At 50.3% G+C, this 23,478-nt stretch overlaps 1 protein-coding gene across 1 annotated transcript in view; it reads right to left on the reverse strand.

Annotated features, from left to right (window-relative positions):
- The window catches only part of PDIA5 (protein disulfide isomerase family A member 5), a 90,331-nt gene that overhangs the window by 61,989 nt on the left and 4,864 nt on the right, over positions 1-23,478 (reverse strand). The window contains exons 2-3 of the mRNA XM_060150471.1: positions 6,769-6,895; positions 3,797-3,884 (exon numbers count right to left, since the gene is read on the reverse strand). Of these exons, the coding sequence (XP_060006454.1) occupies positions 3,797-3,884; positions 6,769-6,895 (215 nt within the window). The remainder of the gene's footprint in view (positions 1-3,796; positions 3,885-6,768; positions 6,896-23,478) is intronic.

A 23,478-nucleotide genomic window follows, 5' to 3' on the forward strand; every position in this document is an offset into this window, starting at 1 on the left:
TTTCCATGAATACATGGGTCTGTATACACATGCATACACACGAGCACGTATGTGTACACACGTATGAGCCTGGCAGCTTCCGGAACGCTCTGAACCAGGCTATGCAGGGATGGGAGCAACTTGGAAGATTCAACTCCATATTTCACACAAGAGCAAACTGAAGCCCAGAGAGGGGCAGTGACTTGCCAAAGGTCCCACATCTATTTGCTGTCAGAGCCTGGACTCAGAGCCAGGCCTCCTGACCTGCAGTCCTCCAAGTTCCACAGCACCGCATAGCTTTTAAGGGCCAAAGCAAAACACCCTGTCCACTGGGCTGACTCTCACACCCAGAAGTTTCTTCAGGAGCGTCCTCACAGTGACCAAGGGGTCCTCATCCAAGGAAAAGCTCTTGAAGACAAACACAGCATTTCCCTCCCTCCAGCTTCTTGGAATGTCCTGACAGTCTGGCCCAGATGAAAGACAACAAGAGTAGAATGGGATCTCACATTAAATTCTATTCTACAAAGATCTTCAACACAGACCCGGTAAGAAGGCAGAATACGTATTATTGTTCCATTTCACAGATGAGGAAACAGACTCAGGGTAACCGACCTGTCCAGGGTCATGGGGCTAGTAAGTAGTGGAGCTGACCCCTCAACCGGGGCCTGTGTTTACTGCACACACCTCTACAGACGCCTCACCCCGGAGCACTGTCTTCTCTCCCCCTAGGATGCCCTCTGTCCCCCTCACCTGCCTTTTAAGGGGGGAAAGCAGAGGGGCCATCACCCACCCCAAGCCCTGGCATCCCCATTCCCACCTCCGACCCTTCACTGGCAGGGCAGGAAGCAGAGGTGGGGAACCACACACAGCAGGGCCTACTCGAGGGCAGCTGTGCTCTGGCTGCCCGCCTGCTGTTCCCCTGCTCACTCTCCCGCAGAGTGCACCCACCGGAGCGCTTCTGCCCATCCCAGGGCGTCTCATTCAGACTCATAAACACAGACTGAGTGCGTTTAGGACAACAGCTGAGGGCTGTCATCACAGGGTCCGGAGTGCACACGGTGGGTTCCCTTAATTAACGGGGCACATTCAGAAGTCTCAGAGCAGGAGTGGCTGAGCAGACGGGCAGAACCGGCTCATGTCCTTGGGGATCTCTTTGTGTAACGGTGATCCGTGAACTGCCACCCAGGGTGCCCTGCACGGACCAGAGCCCCGAGTTCTATCCCTTTGGCTGTTCTGGGAAGATTTAGCTGTATCCTGCCTCTGACTTCAAACTCGAACCCAGGTATTCCTGCTTCCAACATCATCCAGTACAGCTCCATATTCCACCTACCCATCTAAACTTTTAAAAGCTATTTAATATTGCAGTTTATACTTCCTCTTAAAGGCATAAAGTGAGTAGCAATTATGCGAACAGTCGATCCTTTTGTCTTAAGGTTACCTCTTTTAAGCTCTAAGGTGCCCCCCCAGATTTTCATTTTAGAACATCAAAAGTCACAGGATTATTTCTCCCATTTGCACTTTTATTGATTCCAGACAGCATGTCTCCAAATGAGTCCTGAATTCTATTCCTGGTCTGTGTTCACACACTAACCCTGGCCCCATAAAGTCCTGCCTGTCCAGGGCCAGATGACCCGAGGGGCCCACACCACAGGGAGCTGCCTGCAGGGAAAGCCAGGGCACTTTAAAGACCTGCTATTCTGAGGTCTTTGCCCCAAATTTGAATTCGACCTCCTCTGTGAAGTCTTCCTCAACCTTTCCAGGCAGAACGAAGTGACTAATCACCTGGCTAGGTGTCTGCTTCCTCTCCTCCTTGCACACTGAGCTCCTCGAGGACACTGTTAGCCATGTGTGTCCCTCAAAGCACAGAGTAAGTGCTCGGGAATGTCTGCTGACTGGACCCAGATGGATGGCGCAGCTAAACGAAGCTCTTCTGCCCACTTCTGCCACCTACCAGCCTGATGAGAACTCCCTGTGATGAGGCTCTGTCAGCTTGGCAGGACTGATGTCATCTTTGGGCGTGGAGATTCCAAAGCACCCTGTCCCCTCTAATAGGCTTTAGTACTTTGCCAGTCACAGAGATCACGCCTAGTAAAATATGGGAGACAGAGACACACCTGGAAGATAAGAACACTTCCAGCCCAACTATGAACTAGAAGTAACCAACAGCTACAGTCTCGCCAACTGTCTAGTGAGCCGTCTGTTCCATTTCGCTGGTGTTTGAATCAACTGGGAGGCGTGAGGCCAGACAGGCACGTGTGTGTGTACATGCGCGCACATACACAAACACACACACACACACACACTCACACACCCTACAGCAAACACCGACTGGCTAAGACTTCTCCTGGTCTCATTCAGTGCTTTGCCAAAATATGAATCTCCTTCAATTCTCTCCAACGATGGGCAGGACCAGCTTGAGGTTATCAACTTATAAAACTGTTGTGTCCCAGAAGTTCATTTGCAAAATAGCCACTTAGAACTCAGAATAAAGCGGAAGATTGCACTGGAGTGGAGCCCATAAAAGCTCACTGAACCCCACAGGGTAGCGGCAGGGCTTGTGACTCGGGCAAAGACAGAGACAGTAAAGGTTACAGAGATCTTTATGGGCCATGCAGGAAAAGAACTGCCTCTCTTCCCAGGAGAGCCCACCTCGTCCCCGTACTAACAAGACTGAAATACCGCCTATGCTCCTCTCCTCTCCTCTTCCCAAGCCCACACTCCCGATAAACTCCAAGTCCAGGTGAGGAGTGGCTGCGCTCAGCGGCTCTGGAAACACCTCCTGTCCTTGTCAAAAGGACATGTAAATGCTGGCATCCACCAAGTGCAGCGCAGTGCCTTGCGTGCAGCCAGTGCTCAACAAACGTGCAAAGAATAATCCTATTCTTCCCGACCTTTTCCGTATGTTTCACTGTCTATGTGTCTTTGCTCTGTTTTTGCCGATCTATGCCCAACTGGGAGCTAATTATGTGACAAAAGGTGTGTGTATAGAAATCCCAGCAGCAAAAGCACTGAACACAGGGAGATGTGGCAATTACTCCTAATGACTGAAAGGAAAGGGAAGCTGAGCACACCGTGGACTCAAAACTCCCAAACTCAAAAGCATCAGAGGAATTCGAGCAAGAGCCCCCTTCGCCACACTCAGAAGCAGCTCTCCCTCCCACGGGCTGGCGCTTGCTTCTGCCACCGCAACACCGACAAGGAAGTCTCCGGGAGGGGCAGGCGAGGCAGGACGAGAAGTAGCTCACAGCAGCATCATCAGGACGCGTGGGGGTAGGGACGCAGGCCAGAGGAGAGAGCCGGAAGGACTGAGCCACCTGTCCAGGACTGACACATCTAACGGAGCCACCTTGGGGCCAAGGCAACAGACAGGTCGTCAGCTGGCCCCACCGCTTTTGCACCGTGGGCACTGGAGTCCTCTATTAAGGGCCCGGGCTACAGACCCCCCCACCCAATAAGCAAGCCCCCCGAGTGGCCCTGGAAATCATCTTGCCTCTTTGGGCACCAAGGCCCCCTCTGCCACCCACTGAGGAGGCAAAATCAGGTGACACAGGACAACAGAGTAAAAAGCAAAAGCACTACGGAAGAGGGAAGAAGAGGGGCGGGGCCGGAAAGACAGGAGCGGAGCCACACCTGCCCCTCCTCCAGCCCACAGCGTCCTGCAGCATTGCTGGGCCGGGGGTGGGGGTGGGGGCCTTCTGCAGCCATCTCTCCATCACATTCCCTCTCCCAGAGTATCAATCAGGAACAAGTCCCACCCCACCCACCAGAGCCCACGCCCGGCCCTCCAGCCACCATACCCCACATCCCCAGGACATACCCACAGTCCACCCAGCAGATGGTGCCTTGTCCTTTCACTGCCTGGGCCACAGTAGACAATAACCTGAGATGACTTTCAGCTGCAGCCTCTGTGAAAAAACAGAAAATTAAACATCTGTACCCAAGTGCACCATGGCCTCCCCTGCCATCTTCCCTCAGGGGCAGGGAAGGATGGAGACCAGTCCTAGAGGTGAGGTCCTGAGCACCAGTTAGAACGTCGTCCCTGCGGCAACGGTTCTCTAAGAACAGCCCAGCTCTTCTCAGAAAGCTCTGCTCCCGCCATCCTCACAGACGCAGAACCCTAACCCTAACCCGCCTTCAAGCCACACCTCACGCCTCACTCTTCCCAGAATCTCTCGGCCGGATCCTCAACTTCCAGTAGACTCTCTGACTCATTACTATTCTGGGACACATTTTGAAAATCCTATAACCGAACAATTACAATTCTATAACTAAGCCGGGACCGAGTCTGCTGATTCCACACTGGTCTGCCCTGGTGCCCAACCTGGGAGCTGACAAGGGAGAGACCAGACCCTTCCTTCACTTGTGTGTCACACACTCACCTAGGGACTCGGTACAACGTGGTGATTTAATGAGGTTTACGTGTGACACTAGTCTCTGATGGACTGATACTAAATGTACACAAGTCACTTTCACAGCCCTCTTTCCCAGCACTGGCAGTACCTTGGGGGACAACCGCAGGACCGTGGACTACGCCCCGGGGCCGGGCAGATGAACATGAGAAAGGAAGAGGCATTGGGCAAAGCCCCTGGAAACTAGGAAGGCGGGTGCTTAGAAACGGAGCCTCTGTGGCCAGGATTTCCACGCTGCCAGCCTGCAGCGGTCCACTGCTGGGTGGCTGTGGCCAGGCTGTCACCTTGCCCCGTCACCCCTGTGAGCTCCCTGGCAAGGGCCTCCACGCAGACACTAAGGAGAGCGCAGGCTGCCTGCCGCCTTCCCCCAGCAGAAACCACAGGACACACTCCACAGCCAAGCAGAAATTATATGCGAACTAGCTACCTCCTCAGATCTCCTCTTCTAGTGTGGCTAACGGAAGCTGTTTGTGAACACAAAGCACGCTGAGCCTTTCACGCAGCGAACGGAAAGCATCCCGCAAGAGCCGTGCACGGAGCCACCTGCAGGAGGCCCTCCCAGGAACCCCCCAGGCCCACAGGAGGAGGGGGCGCAGCCGAGGTGGGAAAGGCCACCCCCCACCCTTCCAGCTGGGCTCTGGGAGGCAGGGGAGGGAATGTAGAGCCATGTGAAGGCCCTCCCAACCCTGCCTTTCAGCCGTGGAAGGGGAGGCACTGGCTGGAAGGGGTGGCGTGGGGGGGAGAGAAGCCAGTTCCCGGCACTGCTCCCAAAGCCCCGGGAGGTCCCCAAGTCTCAGGAGCAGGGCTGGGCAAGAGGCAAGGAGGCAAAATCACCCGGCCCGCGACCAGCGGTCCAAAGCAGGGAGGAGCCGGGCACACAGGCAGCACTGAGAGTTCCACTACCAAGAGGCAGAGACAGAGGCTGGGCGACGGCCCGAGAGAAAACAAGAGCGCTCCCAGCCCTGCCTCCGGCCCCTGCAAGCCCTGGTCTGGACACCTCGCCTTCCCACTCTCTCCTTTCCGAATCCTTTCCTGGTGGCGAGCCTCCTGTCGCTGCAGACTCAGAACATCTCTCCGCGCGCTCCAGCAGAGGAAGCGAGGCGGAGGCAGCAGCGGGACCAGCTCCACCGCCCACTGGCTGGTAGACCTCAGATCAGGCAGCTGTTCTCCCTGAACTCTAATTCCTCCCTCAACTGGACATTACCCGCAACCTCACAGCAAAGCAGCAAATGAGAGTGTGTCACACAAGTTCCTGTCAGAGTCCTTCTAAGAAGATGAGCTTATGTGAGGGGACCCACCCAGGGAAGGACCTGAGCGAGTCCCTGGAGGGCACTGACGACCCCCCAGCTCCGGAAGCAGCCAAGGGGGCTGAGCCACGCTGGTCCAGGGCCCTAGACCCCAGGCCTCAGGAGCAACTCTGCTTTTCCCCTGCCTTGGTTTCCCCCTATTCTCGACAGGAAAGGAATGCTAGTCACATGCCGGGCTCCCAACAACAACCCCAGGGAGTGTGTGCCAGGCCCTGGGAAGGGCAAGCACGTGCCCGGGTGCTTGGAGGATGCAGGTTCACGAGGGACACATATCCAAAACATCCATCGGTGCCCCACGCCAATGGGAGTCGAGGATGAGCTGCCAGGGAGAGCTGTGCCCGGAACCAGCCCCGCCACTGGCCGCTGCTCCTTCAGGGCACAGAATACTTGGCATCCTTGGGAGCAGCGAAAACACTTAACTCTGCTGGAACAGCATCAGCAGTCAGACGTTCAAAGTCGCGGCCAAGAGCTGAGCAAACCTCTCTCCATCCGTGATGCCCTCGCCAGCTTCAAGGTCAGAAGAGGCAAACCACTAGTCCTACCCCCGCTGAAGCCACCCTGTCCTGAGCGTGGAGCCCACTCCAAACTCAGTCTCTTGTTCTGACCCCAGAGCGGGACAGACTGGGGCCAGGCAGGGCCAGGGCTGCCAGCCTGGGTGCGTTCCCCCAAGCCTGGGACCAATTCAGCTGGCGACAGGTTGGCCCAGTCGATTAATCAACAGCTCTGGCGAAGCACGCCCTGGCAGGGCCGGCCGTGCCGTCCAGAGAGCCAGAGCGTCCATGCCGGGTGGTCACTGTCCTCTGTCCTCCTTCACACACACGTCCTCTCCCCCTGAGGTACTGAGGGACTCCAGAGGGCTTTTCCTAAGAAACACTGGTAAAAGGGAACTGAAACGCCCTCTTAGGGATCCAAAAGCAGCAGAACTGACACCCCTGCATCTTCTGACGGACCTTCCCTGAGAGGTTTTTAGTCCCACTTCAGGCACTTTAGTGCCTCCCACTTCTGTCCCCGTTCCTTCCTTTCCATCCCGCCGCATCCCTGACGATGGCCCCAAGGCCAGGAGGGACACTCACCAGATTTGGAGTAAAGCACCAGCACGTTATTCCGGGTCCTGAGAAGTTTTTTCAAGTCCTTGGGGTCAGAGATTCTCTCGACGAGTGAGGAGAACTTTGTAGAGGACAGCCACGTCGGCAGGACCACCTGGGGATCAAGGAGCCAAGGACCATGAGTCTCAGGTCCCGGCTGGGGCTGAGCAAGAAGGGGTGCCCCAGATGTGCTGCCTCTAGGCACAGCTGCCTTGGGAGGGATAAGGCTCACCCCTCCTCCTCTCAACTCTACACCTGCCTTTCGCCTCATCCCCTCACCAAATCGCCCCCCCTCCCGCAGGGACTCTTCCGGACCACTTCTAGTCACCAGCTCACCCTTCATCTTTTTTATGAAGCCGTATGGACTGCACAGGTACATAAGCACGCTGCATGGACATTCTTGCCATCCTTTCAATCACGACCTCTCTGGGAGGTCAATGTCTGTACCCTACACTGCACCCAAACACCACACACTGGAGCCATGTGAAAACTCCATCCCACCTAGCAGCACCAAAGCCCCAAGTCCACAGGGAAGTATGATCACCTCTTAATGTGATCCCGTTTAGGGTGGGAATGGATGGGTGAGGGGTTTTCCACTCTCCCCACTTAGCCAATGATCTCAGGAGATCAGCCAACAAGAAACAAGCCAATTCTCCCACAGAAAACCCTAGAAAACCTTGGGCCCTAGAAGTACCAGGCACCTCCGCAGGCATGAAGAGAGGTGGGCTGAAAAGCAGGGGCAGGGAAGGGGCGGTTGTTAAATGTTTGAACAAAGAGCTGTCACACAGCAGATCCCCTCACCCAACCCACACAGCCCCCTGCCTAGCCGGCAGAAAACACAGGGGTTACCATCTACAAAGACTGAATAAGAAAAGCTCTGCCAGGAGACACCAGGCAAAGGTGGGAGGGAGTATGGACAAATTGAACCTAGAGATCTCCCCTAAGCCCCTACCCCCCAGCATCTCCCTTCCCTTTTCCAGAATGTTGCCAATCTGACCCCCCCCAAGTAGGTTAGAGAATTTTTCTCTAGGTTAACTGAGGAGCATAAGAAAAACAACCAAAAGATAGTGATTTGGAGACTCTTCCAATGAAACAGCTGACTTCCCATTCAAATACCCACTGTGAGGCCCTCCCAGTAAACAAGTGCCCTCCACCCCCTCCCCACACTCAAGAGTCTGCAACCCACAGCCTATGTCTTGATCTTCATTACACACAGATAACCAAGATTCACCAGACGTCTGAGGGAAGCCCTCAACACAAAGACAGAGATGAGAACAAAACAATGGAAAGATGAAACTTAAAAAGAACAGAAGAAAACAACTAAAATTATTATCCTCAGAGAAATAAAATGGTGCATCCATAAGACAAGAATAGAATGCTATGGAAAAGGAATAGTCAAAGAGAACAATGAAAACCTCTCAGAAAGTAAAATCCGTGCAAAAACAAAAAATTTCAATAGGGCTGAAGGTAGAACTGAAAAAACTCCTATGAAATAAAACAAAAAGATCAAGAAATAAAAAGCAGAACAAGATAAGACAAATAATAGGTATTCACTAAGTGCAAGAGCCAAATTAAAGGAACTAAAGAAAAAGAAGAAAACAGAGGAAAAGAAATTATCAAGGAAATAATTCAAGAAAATATCCCAGAACTGAAGGATGTTGAGTTTCCAGGTGAGAGGGCCCAACATCACCAATAAAAAAAAGACTCTCACCAAGTACATCATTGAAAATTTTCAGAACACTGCTGACAAAGAGGAGATTCTGAAAGTTCCAAAGGGAAACAAAACAAAACAAAACAAGAAAACCATCACACACAAAAGATCAGGGGTCAGAACTGGCATAGGACATTTCATCAGCATACCAAAAGACAATGAAGCATTGCCTCCACAATTCCCCAAGTAACATGATTTCCAACTGGAATTCTATAACCAGCCAAACTGCCTGTCAATTGTGAGTAGAGATTGACTCAGACAGACTTAAGGTCTCAGATGTGAAAAATTTACCACCAAATTTCCCATTCTCAGGAAGCAACTGGAACTCATGCTCTACCAAAACAAGAAATAAATAAAAAATGAGAAAGACATGGAACCTAGGAAACAAGGGATCGAACAGAGGAGAGAGGCAAGAAGTACCATGTTGATGGTGAAGAGAAGTCCCAGAACAAATGTCCTGACCCCACGGAGCAAACAGCCCAGAATGGAACAAGGACAGAGGACAGAGGAATGTGGTCAATAGGAAGAGGCAACTACAGATTATCCTATATGCTTGATCTTATAGATCAGTTAAATAATCTGACGGAAGTCACACAGCTAATAAGAAGCAGGTCCAGCATCTGAACCCCAGTCTCTCTATTTGACCCCAGGCCCTCTCATGCCACTGCCTCTTTGTAGCCAGAAGTCTCACATTGAGTCTGAGCTCTACCACTCAACAGCTAAGATGCCCGGGCAACATCACTCTATCTTTTAGACGCTTAGTGCTTCGCATCTGATGTGGAGAAAATGATACCTCCCTCGTGGGACAGCTGTGAGGATGAAATGGGGTAACTTATCGAAAATGCTTTATAAATCATAAAGCACTCTAATAGGATCAGTTACCGTAATATATAATACAAATTTCCATCTCAGCAGAGTAGGAGATGGAAATGTGGCCATATTTTAGCGTTTCTAAATATAATCTGCCATTGGTTGCAACTTTACCCTTCTCCCCAGGGTAAAACCATCAGGAGGAGCTGTCCAAGAATGATTTCTCCCTTATTCTGCCCCAGCAGGGCAGTGCATGATGCCTGAGGACCCCCTGCCCTCATGCAGCGACCTTGAGAGCTCACCAAAAAGTTCATCCCACCTTATTATCACGTTATTCCATTGCTCCCAGGGAGCTAACGCACTTCAGACTAAAAGGTCCATAGCAGAGTGCACATGGTTAAAGGAAAAAAATACAAGAATCTGTTGGACACTGCTGTTTTAAATCCTCAAATAACCTGGCCAGTCAGAAAAACAATTACCCTTGCCCAGTGCCTCAGGACTCTGACCCGAAGACCAGCTCTCCGGAGGCTGGCCGGCACCTGCACTTCTGGACAGGGGAGCAGGAAAGGGGAAGGGAGGGCAGGCTCAGTGCCCACCTGCCTGGGTAGTACAGCAGGGTGCAGCTGGGCCAAGCGACAGCAAAGTGTCTACAGCAAAAACCACAAGAGCACCAAGTTTCAAGGCTTATCCACAGCTTCCTTCCTAGAAAGCCCGGCGAGTCCCTCAGGTCCTCTAACCAACAGCCACTCTCAGAGTAAACAAACCACTTTTCAGCCAGCCACCAAAGGCTCTGAGCCAGTGTTCACCCTCACACAGCAGAGAGCTTCAGCTCCGCCAGAAATACAATGATGCTGGGGCTTAAACTCACGGTCTGCGGCTGGCCTGGTTAAGAACCCTTTATGGAGGGTCCATCTCCTCTTCATCTCGTCCCATCCCTATTCCAGCCCCTAGACTAGGAGCACCTGGCCCCTTGAAAGCCCTGTTTGTCCAGCATAATAAACAAGACAGACACACTGGCTGCCACACTCTTGAGCTTTGCAGAGGTACCCTGCTGGGAGCATGTGACAAGGTAAGTCCATGACAGCTCTCAGGAGACCCAGAGGGACCACGGAAACCAGACAGACCTAGGGCAGTCAGAGAGGGTCTGGGCTGGAGAGTGGTGGGAGAAGGCAGATGGGGCCAGGCTGGGGTGGAGGGTGGGGTCTTCAAAGCCTGGCTCAAGAGCCCCTTCTGGCCCCATCTCAGACTGGACAGTCGTCAGAAGGCTGGAGTGAAGGGACCTGCTGGGTGGTTGCCCAAGTGGAGTGAAATGGGTCAATCCAAGAGCCTCAAGGGAAAAACAACAGAACTCAATGATTATTCATATGTAAGCGAGGAAGAAAGAGAGTAGAGGCTAAAATGACCCAAGGATTCTGTGCTCAGAAATGGAACAAGAACCAAAACTGGAAGAACTGGGAAGCAGCACCAGCAGAAGAGGCTTCTGTCTTATGTTGAGGAAGGTGATAATAAGCTTGGGTGCAGACATGTGGACAAGACGCCCCAATGCAGGTGTCCTCCAGGCTGGAGAGTGAGCCTCAAGGTCAGTGAAGTCTCAGGGGTCGGGGTCCAGGGAGAGAAGTCAGGAAAACCCTCAGCTGAGGAGGAGGAGGAAGGACCAGGAGAAAGGTGGGAAGAAGGTAGGAGGTACCACAGACCTGGTACCTGGTCAACACAGACCAGGGAGGAGACACACAGGAAATCAGGTGTGATTTGCAGGTGAAGGTCAGGGCCAAGTCCCCAGAGATGTTCCGAGAGCATTCTGGTGATGGGAGGGCGGCCAGAAGCCAGGCTGCAGAGAGAAGCACACCCCACGCAGTGGGGAGCACAGGCGGCCACAGGGTCGGGAGAAGGATGGGCTGTCTCCACCTAAGACAGGGAGCTGCATGGACGTTTGTGGGCACTGGAGAGGCAGGATTTGCAGGGAGAGGATCTGAAAATTTGGGAACAAGAGGAAAATAGGATAGGTAGATCCAGGGGGAACTAGGGGGAACCAGGGGACTTTGGTGTGCAAAGAGCTAAGATGCTCAGTGTAAGATCCCTGAGAGAGGAGGGGGAAAGGCCCTTGTGTCTGGCCTTAGACAGACCCTCACCTTAGCAAGCAACCACAGGGGCAAAGGGAGCGAGGCCCTTTCCTCCCTCCCCTAACCCCAAGGGGACTCTCCTCCGGCCACTTAACATTCTCCTTTCTCCTCCACTTCAGTCGATTTTAACCTTTCCAGTGTGCACGCTCCTTCCTTTCCTTAAGATACAGCTGCAGTAAGCCTTGGGTCTCCTTGCCAAGAGCCTTCCTGCGGACTTCATAAGGCACAAGCCACAAACCTTGCTAACAACAATAACTAAGGCAACTATAACTACTTAACGATGCACAAACTCTCTGCTTTGTCAAGCCCTCAGCGGGGATGGGGCAACGTTTGAGAAGGAAGCCAGCCACCTTCCGAGCCAGCCACGGAACTGTTCCTGGGTTCCACAGGCTCTTTACATTCTAAGTCTTTCCCTTTGGAGGTAGAGGAGAGAAAAAAAATCCCCTTTGTGCCCTATGCAAACTCCTTCTTTCCCCCAATAATTGTTTTCTTTCTGCCCCAGCCTTAACAGTATTTACATCAGGGCTGAGCTACCCCATGGGCTGGGCTGAGATCCATAAAACCTTTGCCTGGGTGCAGGGAAGAACGGCTCCCTTCCGCTACTGCTAGGGAATACAGGCCCCCAAAGCCAGGTCCTGCTTGCATCAGAGTCAGTGCCCGCCCCCCCCACCCCGCCATCAAAGTACCAGTGCCCCCAGCCTCCAACCCCTGTCATAGTACTACACCCGCCTCAGAACACTGGGCCCCTCCATCAGAAAAGCAGCCCCCTCCACCCTGAGCCCCTTCCCCCGTCAGAGTGCAAGGCGCTCTGCAGAGCCCACTCAGGGTGCCTGGCACGAAGTCCTCACCTCCACCCTCCACCACGGCTGCAGGCAATGAGGTCGAGGACACCGACTTCTCCCCCTCACCTTCCAGACTCCCTGCAGTGCTCTCCTAACAGGTGTCTGCCCTGTTCGGGGCCCACCAGACAAATGGTCCTCCAGCCTGGAGGCTCACGCTCCTCTCCTCCCTTTGTGGTTTCCCCACACCCCTCAGACACCACAGAAAGAGCACTGCTTCTGGAGTCAGACAGACCTGGGGTCAAAGCCGGGCATTATCACTTATAGCTAAATGATCTCAGATGTTACGAGTGTCATTTCCCTGCCTATAAAGTGGAGAAGATAATACTGATATCTGCGGGGTTGCGGGGTTGGCTGAGGATTAAAGGAGGGGGAGAAAAGTACATAGAGAACCTAACATAATGCTTGGCACACAGTACACAATCATGGTAATTATCTGTATTAGTACCATTAGTGAGACAAATCACAGAGCAAGGGCAACAGAAGAAACGGCACCTTTTCCTCTCCAGGGCCCTGCCGGCAATCAGGCAAAACAGCACCTCCAGGCAGGAAGAAATGTGCACGTACACACATGCAGCATCAAAACCTCGAGTGATCACCCGTCAGCACAGCAACCATCGGGCCACACAGCACATGGAGGACGGTCCTTCCAGGTTTTGTGCCCATTTGCCCCTCACAATAACCTGATGAGTGGGCACTAGCCTCATCCTACAGATGAGGAAACTGAGGCTCAGGGAGGTTAGCTTACTTACCAAGGTCACACACAGTAGGTCAAGTTGCAGAGCTCGGACTAGAGCTCAGGCCCCTCGGGTCCTGGCCAGGGGTGTTTGCTTCCCTCCACCCCACAAGCTCCTTGGACTCGCAGCAACCCAAGTGGACCACCTTCCCTGAAGTACCTCCTTCCCCAGCCAGGCCCATCAAAGCAGCCAGGAAAAGCCCAAATCTTCCAGAATCCCCTGGCAAGGAGAGTCCCAGCAGGGATTTACACTAACCCTCTGCTTCCCGCAAGCCTAGAGCACCCTGTTGTCGACCACCCTTCTCGGGACCCTGGGGTAGTCAGCCCAGATCTGCCATTAATCAGAGGTGTGTACAGGGGTCCGGGCTCCCTTCTGCCTCGCTGTCCCTCTAACACACCACACTCACAAGCTCCTCTCTTCACTTAACCTCACCCACCATCACCACCAGCCTAGACATAAAGAGTCATACAATTCTGGAAAATAACAGGGAGAACAGTCCTTGCCACATTACACCCTCAGCTTTAAAAAGCTCCAGATCTCTGGGGCGCATGCCAGCACCCTCACATTCTCTATAGCCCGGGAGGCTGTCTGTCGTTATAGATTCACTATTCAATGCAGATCATGAAGCCAGAGGTATTCTATTATGTAAAAGCAACTTGCTAAAGGAAAAAGAGTTGAAGACAGAAGGTTAACATTACGGAAAAAGGGTGGAGGTGGGACTTGACCTTTTTTGCTCTGTCACCTGAAAAAAGATACCCTTCTTATGTTGGGAGCTGTGAAGAAACTGGTTTAATTTAGTGTAGCCCACATTTTGCTCAAAATAGTTCTGAAATGTCAGAATCTAAGTCTAGACTCTTAGGAAGCTAGTGGTAAAGGGATCCAGGAATAAGGTTAAAAACAGATGACTTGAACCCAAGGTCAGAGAACTCCAGCTGGCTGAGTATTTGAGAGCTAGAGGTTTGTTAGAAAGAGTCAGAGACCCAAGTTTTGTGCTGGCTTTGATACTTACTGACTATGTGACCTTGGACAAGCCATGTCTCCTCTCTCCTTTCTCTGTAAAATGAAGGGGTTGAAAGTGATTTCCAAAGTCCCTTCCAATTGTGATATTCTGCAAACCTAGCTTCATGACCACTACCAGAGAAGTACGGTGAGGTAATTACACCTCATGAAGGAACTGCTGAGTTGCCCTGGGCATGTGGCCACCCACATTAAAAGTCAAACCTCTCAGTCTTCCTTGCAGCAAGTGCCCCTGGCATGTAAACAGAAGTGTTATGTGGCAACTTTTAGGAACTGTCCCTCATAGACACCTGGTATGAGTCTTCTTAGCCTCTTCCTGCTTCCTGCTTGCTAGAATTTGGAAAGATGGCTGGAACTCAAGCAGCCACCTTGAGACAATGAGGTAGAAGGACTTGCTAAAAATGTGGAGTTATCAAGATAGAACGTACCTGGGACCCTGATACCACAGAGGGATATACTGGCCCTAGAACACCCCTTTCCAGCTTCTATGTGAGTGAAATAAACAGTCGCTTTAAGGCACTATCATTCTGGGTTTTCTGGCATACATGCAAATAGATCTTGTATGCCTACTGAAACAAAAGCTTTAACTAGAAAGAAATACCAACATCTGCTCCAGTTGGGATATTTCAAGTCATTGAATCATGCATTATACTTTAGATAAACTGTTACAAGGAAGGAGACAGCGAGACTATCAAGGATCTGATTTACTGTGTTCCTCCTAATTACCCGAGTTGCACTATGCCTGTCCCTAACAGTATCTTGGTCACCTGGTGACAGCTACCCACAAGTGAAAGGAAAATTAGCTAGTAACTCTCCAGTTTCCCCACAACCTCAGCCCTTTACTAGTAAGGGGACCACTGCAGGCGACCAGAAGGCCAGGACATTCCTTGTAGTTCACAGGCTTGAGCTGGGCTGGTTGGTTTCCCAGATACGAGACGCCTCTCAACGTTTCTCACATGCCATCTCCAGCCTCCAGGTAGCCCTCCAGAGCCAAGGCCTCAAAATCTCCTGAGGCTGCGCAGTACAGAGGAGCCCGGAAGGCTGTGGAAACTAAACATGTTAATACATAGAAATCCGTGTCCCACCATTTCATTTTGGATGGCTCCAGTCATTAGAAAGTCAAGTTCCTCCCCCTCCCAAGCCATTCTGCCAGCCTATCACACTCTGAAGACAGCAAACACATTCCCTCTTAGGATTCTGTAGGGGAAATTCCCCGACTCCTCATGTGCCCCCAAGCTCCTCACTGTCCTGAATGATCTGCCCCAGACACCGCCATGTTCCTGGTTCCCAATGTGACTGACCCCAAGGCTGGGGGCACGGTGGCAGAGCCTGAAGAGGGTAACGTGCCATATTACACTATAATTTACTTTTGGAAATAAATACCTATGCTTTCATAATTCACAATCTTGATTGCAAATCTTGATTTTTGGATCATGGTTTCCTTAAAAAAACTGAGAAACACCATTAGTGAAATCTCTTAAAATATGGCAGCCAACTGCCATACAGTGCTGGCAAAAGCCTAAACCAGTACATTTCTTTTGGAAAGCTATTTGGCACAATTAATCAAGTATCTTAAAAGTATTTACGCTCCTCGACTCCGTAACTCCACTTTTGGGAATGTGCCCCGAGGAAATTAGCAGAGATTCTGACACATACATGACTTGCTCGGTCCTACTCATCAGAGTCAAAAATTGTAAACGACCTAAATATTCAACAGTGGAGGAGTGATTACTGAGAGTAAACCACTCAACAGAATAAAACGTGCATTTACACGATGTTTTCAAAGATTGTGCAATGAAAAGATATTTTTTTAATGTTAAGTTTTTAAAAATAGAATTCAAACTGTACATGGTATGATTACAACTATACACAAAATTATGCTCAGAAAATAACTGGAAGAAAAAATGCATCAAAGTAAGGCTTCGTCCTTGTGCGTATTTTTCTAACTTACCATAATAGGCATGTCCAATAGAAATACTTAAAGAAACAAAATTTACCATCATTTGATTACCGTCACGGAAATAATTAATAATCTCAAAGTATCTCCCCACCACAAGAAAATATAACTTTACAGTTGAGACACCTGGCAGAAACCTCCTCAACTAAGGGACCAACAATAACACCACCAGTAATGGGTCAAATCAACTTATGTCTCCTGATATAATGCACTGAAGGGAAACATCCAAAACCAAATTGAGGGACATTCTTCAAAAATGTCAAGGTCCCGGGCTTCCCTGGTGGTGCAGTGGTTGAGAGTCCGCCTGCTGATGCAGGGGACACGGGTTCGTGCCCCGGTCCAGGAAGATACCACATGCCGCGGAGCAGCTGGGCCCATGAGCCATGGCCGCTGAGCCAGCGCGTCCGGAGCATAGGCTCCGCAACGGGAGACGCCACAACAGTGAGAGGCCCGCATACCGCAAAAAACAAACAAACAAAAACAAACAAACAAAAATGTCAAGGTCCCGAAAGACAAAGACTGAGAAACTGGCCCAGATTAAAGGAGACTAAAGAGATATGACAATTAAATTCAACATGTGATTCTGGATTAAGTCCGGAGCCAGGCGCTACATTCCTGACTTTGATCATTGTACTCTGGTTATGTAAGAGAATGGAAACACTGACGTGTTTATGGGGGCAAAGGAGAGTCATGTCTGTAAACTTTATATATGCAGAGGGAGAATATGATAAAACAAATGTGATAAAATGTTAATATTTGTGGAATCTGGTGGCCGAAGGGCAGATGGAAATCTTTTATATTCTTCTTGCAGCTCTTCTCTAAGGCTATTTCAAACTTAGAGTTAGGGGGAAAACACCTAAAATAAGACAGAAAAAAAAGAGATGCCTAGAATACAACCAAATACTGCCCCCACCTCTTCCACAGGCTTCCTGAAATCCTCGGCCATCTATCCAGTGTCACGGGCACTTTCCCATGTAAGAGCAGTGCTCACCTGCCCTTCTTTACTTCCAGCTGACTGACTGCTCACTCCTCTGCTCACCTGACATTGTGTAGTTTTTTTAATAAAAACTATTATACAGAATCTGCAAAGAACTTTGCATGCAACACGTACCTAGAATGGCTTTGATGAGTGAGGGTGGGGGGGGGGAGAAATGTTAATTTTTAAATATAGGTAATTTATGCCCCTTAAATGGGCAAATTTTAAGCATCTGTCACCGAGCACTACAGCTAAATACCCTCTTCACAAGGAGCTAATAAGGCCTAACCTCAAACCTAGTTTGAAGATTTCGCCACTGATATTTCCCAATGTTCAAATAAATGTCCACCACCCAGCAGACTTTGAAATAAAAACAAGCACCGCCTGGATGGCGTGTGTGTCTGTGTGTGTGTGTGTGCGTGTGTCTGTGTGTGTGTGAGAGTGACAGAAAGACAGAAGCCTGGCCCTGGGATGTGGACCCCTGACTAGCTACAGCTGAGGAGCTAAATGTGCTTAAGAAAGAGAGAGAAGTAGGAAAGCGCTTGGCTGGCACAGAACCCAAGAGAGGATCCTTTAATCCCTACATCGAGGGCCTAGGGATGCGGCCATGATAATGATAAGAGCTGCAAGTACAGAGTGTTTGTTGCGTGACCAGGAGCCAGCTAAGCTGCTCATGTGACTAGTTCATCTAGTTCATTCTCTTGGCAAGTGAATTAAGTAGGTACTTTCATTATACCTATTCTATAGATAAGGAAGCCGAGACAAAGAACAGTTAGAAACTTGCTCAACGTCACTGGCAAGTAGGTAAGAGAGCTGTGACTCAGATCCAAGATGAAGTGGAAAGACCGATTCCTAGAGCCACACACGTCTCACCGCTTGCTCCTATAAATGCACAGCCAGCTGCACGTCTTATATTTTGCTTCCTTTAAAAGCCACACCGTATACATGGGCTACACAGTTTTCCCACCTGTTTCCACAGCACAAACATGGCTGTCAACAAGGGAGAGTTCAGAGGCAGGACAACTGATCTGAGAGCTTATGAAAACAGGTTTTCTTATCCTGAAATTGCAACTGCAGTGCATTTAACCAGGACTTAAGTCCTAAAGCTTTTAATGTTGTGGAAAACCTCTTCTAGAGCCAAGAGGGCTCTGGGTTGCTGCCAGCCTGGTGTGCCAGGCCTGCTAACGAGGAAGAGCTGGTGGAGGGAGCAGAGAATTAGGTAGCAGGGACGAAGGAAGAGCAGGTGAATTCCCACTCCGGAAACCCAACCCTGCCTCAAAGCTCCATTAATTGAAAATAACAATTCAAGTGCTCATGACTCATGAGGTAAATCTGTGCTTTGACATACAGTATATCATTCAGTCCCCTAAAGCTGAGGGTCTAAACTGTCATTTTCTACCCCTCTGGCCTGAACCCAAGAGCCAAGTCATAAAATCACTTCGGTGGCTTACCACCAGCATTTTTAAAAATAACATTAAAAAGGAAACATCCATGCTTCCCTGGTGGCACAGTGGCTAAGAATGCAAGGGACATGGGTTTGAGCCCTGGTCTGGGAAGATCCGACATGCCACAGAGCAACTAAGCCCATGCGCCACAAATACTGAGCCTGCGCTCTAGAGCCCGCAAGCCACAACTACTGAAGCCCGCGTGCCTAGAGTCCGTGCTCCGCAACAAGAGAAGCCACCGCAACGAGAAGCCTGCGCACCGCAACGAAGAGTAGCCCCTCTTCGCCGCAACTAGAGAAAGCCCGCATTCAGCAACGAAGACCCAACGCAGCCAAAAATTAATTAACTAATTTTTAAAAATTAAAGAGAAAAGGAAACAGCAGTCTGTACCATAAGCAGCAAGACTGTTTTTGGTGAAAAATCTGCATCTGTTATGTTCATATAGACATATATGTACTTGATTATAATGTAAAATGCAAAATTGTTCTTCCAGGAGTTGCAGTAAAAATGTTTGGAAAAACTGCTATAAACAATCTGTGTGGGAGGTGGTACCATCCCCACTTTACAGATGTGAAAACTGAGGTTCAAAGAACTTAAGGAGGGCTTCCCTGGTGGCACAGTGGTTGAGAGTCCGCCTGCCAATGCAGGGCACGTGGGTTCGTGCCCTGGTCCGGGAAGATCCCACATGCCGCGGAGCCGCTGGGCCCGTGAGCCATGGCCGCTGAGGCTGCGCGTCTGGAGCCTGTGCTCCGCAACGGGAGAGGCCACAACGGTGAGAGGCCCGCGTACCGCAAAAAAAAAAAAAAAAAAGAACTTAAGGAATTCAACTTGGGTGAAGTCTGAAAGGGCAGAGCCGGGACTCAGAGGTCTTCTGGGCACAGATTAGAAGCTCTTCTCTTTGCCCATCAATGTGCACACTTCCCACTGGTATCCCTCGAGGTCTCTCCACTCCCCAGAGCTCCACCCAGAACAAGACCCGAAAGGCCAGCAAGTCTGCTTTCCCTTCCAATCTAGCTACTGAGCACAACCAACAAGAAAGAGCTTCGATGACTGCCTGAGCCATCTTCTCTGCTACCCGCTTGTGCACACTTCCCTAAACGCCTGCAGAGAAACGCAAAAACGGCCCATGCTTCAGCCAAGTGATGCCTCACCAGTGTGTGTGACTTGTAACATGGGCAGAAGTTGTGCCACACCACTCGGCCCAAAGCTGCAACCCTGGCTGGCAAAATACTGTCCACCACGTAAAATTAACGTTAACTTGTAAATGTCTCCAGTTTGTAGTTGCACAACAGCAATAAGTATAAGCTTTTTGGAAATACAGATTCCTGGGCCTTCCCCTTGAAGAAAATCACCTCGTGGATCTGGAGAGCCCAGGAATCCATTTTTACGCATACCTCCCTAAGACGGCTGGATTCACAGCCAGGTTGGAAGGCCATTATTCCATCTTTTAAAAACCCCCTCCCTGGACTCCATACCACTCCCCTCTCCCTCACAGCCAGAATGTTCCATCTCCCTCCCCGCCTTCTACCCACTCCTCAGCATTGTCAGAGCTGTCAGCCCCCCACCATCAAAGAGGCTCTTGGTGGAGGTTCAGCAATGACCTCCACATGGATAACCCAACGGGCACCTCCATTTCTCGTTTTGCTCAGACTCTTGAACCCAGGCAGAACTCGCTTGGTCTCCCTTCTACCTCTCCAGCCACCCTTCCTATCTTCTTTGTAAATCCACCTCCACCATCCTGCAAATGCGGGAGTTCCTCAGGGCTCACTCACTCAGTCCATCTTCTCTTCCTGCCCCACACCCTCCCCTGGGGTCCCCCACCTGAGCAGCACCCCTAAATTAACATCCTCAGCCCAGACCTCCTTTCTGAGCCCCACACCCTCACATCCTGCTCACTCAGCGGCTCTTAAACCGGGGTCAAGTATAATTCTCAAATGTTAAAAACCCAATTCTCATACAAACAAAGACTGAGCATATTTCAAAGGGTTATTAACTCATTAATAAGGGACCCACTAAAATGACAAAGCTTGGTCAAAAGAGGATATAAGAAAAAAAAGGTTAATAAAAAGATTTTAAAAAGAGGTTATAGGGAATTCCCTGGTGGTCCAGTGGTTAAGACTCCATGCTTCCACTGCTGGGGGCCTGGGTTCAAACCCTAGTCGGGGAACTAAGATCCCGCAAGCAGTGCAGCACGGCCCCCCCCCCAAAAAAAAGTAGTTATAAGAAACTTACAAGTGGTCGATGAAAAACAGGTATGATATGATTGCTAAATGAGATACCAAGCCGGTTAATGTCCTGAAGGATCTCTCTTCTCTATCAAACAGAAATCATTTGCATCCTTTCTAACTTTACAGAGTATGGGTCCTAAGGAATAATAAACAAAGTGACATTCCCTTAAGTACTGGATGCCGCTGAGGTGGGCTTCCTAGACAATGCTCCAGTGTGACATTAGAAAGTCACTAGATCATCTTTTATTTCCAAGTTTGGCGATAATTTTTCTTACACTGGGGTCTATGAATTTGGATGGGGAAATATCACATCTCTATTTTCACTAATTTCACTAAAGTTTAGCCTTCCCTTTATTATGAATGTAGGTAACTAATTACAGTAGCACTTACAGTGTCTGTGACTTTGCCATCAACAGAAATCACATTTTCTCATCACAAGAGGATTGCTGCAGATATCTTGAAACACTGTCTATGCTTATCACTACTTAAAATTACAGAAATTATCAAACTTGCCACTAGATCTTCTTATATGATGCATTAAAAAATCATACTATTTTGTCACAATTTATTATATTTTAATAACTATATTTCAATATCACTGGTTTCTTTTGTACTCCTATGCATTCTGTTTTATACATTTAAAAACATTTTTCTAAGAAAGGGTCCATAAGTCTTCAGAGAGGCCTTTCCTGACTCCCTGCAGTAGGACAGGGACCCCTGTTACACATTCTCTTACCACCTTACCTTCCTCCTTCCAGCACTTACTACCTGAATTAAATAATAAATTAGTGGCTCTCTCACTAGGCAATGGGAGGAAGGGATGGTGTCCATCTTAGTTATATTTTGTCCCAAATGCCTTGGTATAGTATGTCTGGCTCATAAAATACTCTCAAGAAGTATCTGTTAAAAACAAAAAAAAGGCGGCTTCCCTGTTGGCACAGTGGTTAAGAATCCTCCTGCCAATGCAGGGGACACGGGTTGGAGCCCTGGTCCGGGAAGATCCCACATGCCACGGAGCAACTAAGCCCGTGCACCACAGCTACTAAGCCTGCGCTCTTGAGCCCGTGACAACTACTGAGCCCACATGCCACAACTACTGAAGCCAGCGCGTCTAGAACCCGTGCTCCGCGATAAGAGAAGCCACTGCAATGAGAAGCCTGCGCACCGCAAGGAAGAGTAGCCCCCGCTCGCCGCAACTAGAGAAAGCCCACACGCAGCAACGAGGACCCAATGCAGCCAAAAATAAATAAATAAATTAATTAATTAAAAACAAACAAAACACCAACAAAAAAGAAAGATCTGTGGAATAAATGAACATCTGTGACACGTGCAACATGCAGACAGTGGTCCATGTTTCTTTGAAATGAGGAGCATGTACAACACTCTGCCCAGGACCCAGCGGGTCAGACCCCTTGATGACAGCCAACCTGCTTGTTCCTCGGGAGCCTGCCCTACTTGGTCCTATAACAGAGCTTTCCAGCCAAGCCCACATCTTGGCTCAGAAGCTAGATCACCCTAATGTTTTAAGCCCCAATGTAAGGCCCTCGACCTAGATCTCCATTAATACCTTCCACGCGAAGGATTAAAGGATCTGCTCACGAATTAAAGACATCTGCTCAAGCCAAGGGGTTAGACAAATCGTGGGATTCTTTGGGGCGATGGATTCTCTACCCCTGCCCCAGCCAGCTGTGAGGAGTGGGGAACTCTGAAGCGGGGCACAGGCTCCCCATCAGGCCATCTGGGAACAGAGCGCACATCCACCTGGGGGCTCAGTATGACCTTGGGGGATAAAAAGACGCAAAAAGGCTATTGTAATCCCATACTCCTTCTGAGTGTCTAACCCCGACTCCCCCGCACTGCATGACTGCAAAGCTAATCATTTAGAAGTGGTCATAAACTGGTGTGTGGAAAGAGGCCCTGTTGGACGTAGGTGGTCAGAGGGGACAGCTATCTAGAGCCATGCAGGAAGGTGATGAGAAGGGCAGGAAGGATGGTCAGTGAGGGCCTGGCTATGGCCCCTACTCAGGCCATCAGGGAGCTAAAGAGCAAGGTTCACGGACTCCCCAGGTAAATGGCTGGTGCTGCGATTTCAGAAAATAGCGCGTGCCAAGGAGGCTGCTCAAACATTCAGGCGACCCACTCATCTGCCTATGTCCTCCCCTTCCAGGCCATGACCATCAGTGGTCTCTCTTCCTGCTCTGTCAACCTACTCATCCCTCTCTCGGGGTAACAGTACTCAACGAGCTTACCTCACCCAGCTCATGTGGGACTCAAAACTACACAGGTGTGAAATATGTGGAAATGCTTTGCAAACTCTAAAGCCCTCTACAAATGTACCAGGTGTCTTCTAATTCTCGTTGCCAGGTCAAATGGGTAGCCAGAGGCCTGGGTCAGGGCCACAGGATGGGCCAGGCAGGAGGAACAGAGCTCCTTCCCTCTCCCACTGAAACCTAGGACACCAGGTGTGGGGGAAAAGGAAGCGGGGGGCAAGTAAGCCATGGAAGTCCGGCAACGTAGGAGAACTTAGGCTCTCCTACACCCCATGCGCACTCTCTGGTCCACTGTCATTTAGCCTCCAAAACCTACCACAATCACCAAGGGAGACACAAGAGCCCCACAGAACAAAACCACAAAGCTGGGGCGTACCTTTCAGGGAGGCGGTGTGGTTGGTATCTCCATTCTCAAGAGAGGATCCACTTTCAGAAGAAAGGGGAAACACAGAGCACTTAAATCCTCAGTTCCTCTGTCCGCATGCACGCGTGCCCGCGCACGCACACACACACACACCCCCATCCAGAGGCTCTGCAGCGGCCCAGTGCAGAGGGGCAAGGAGCCATCAGGAGCTCAGCTCCAGGGGA

This window comes from Lagenorhynchus albirostris, chromosome 5, assembly GCF_949774975.1.
Source record: "Lagenorhynchus albirostris chromosome 5, mLagAlb1.1, whole genome shotgun sequence".
In the NCBI taxonomy this organism is placed as follows: domain Eukaryota; kingdom Metazoa; phylum Chordata; class Mammalia; order Artiodactyla; family Delphinidae; genus Lagenorhynchus; species Lagenorhynchus albirostris.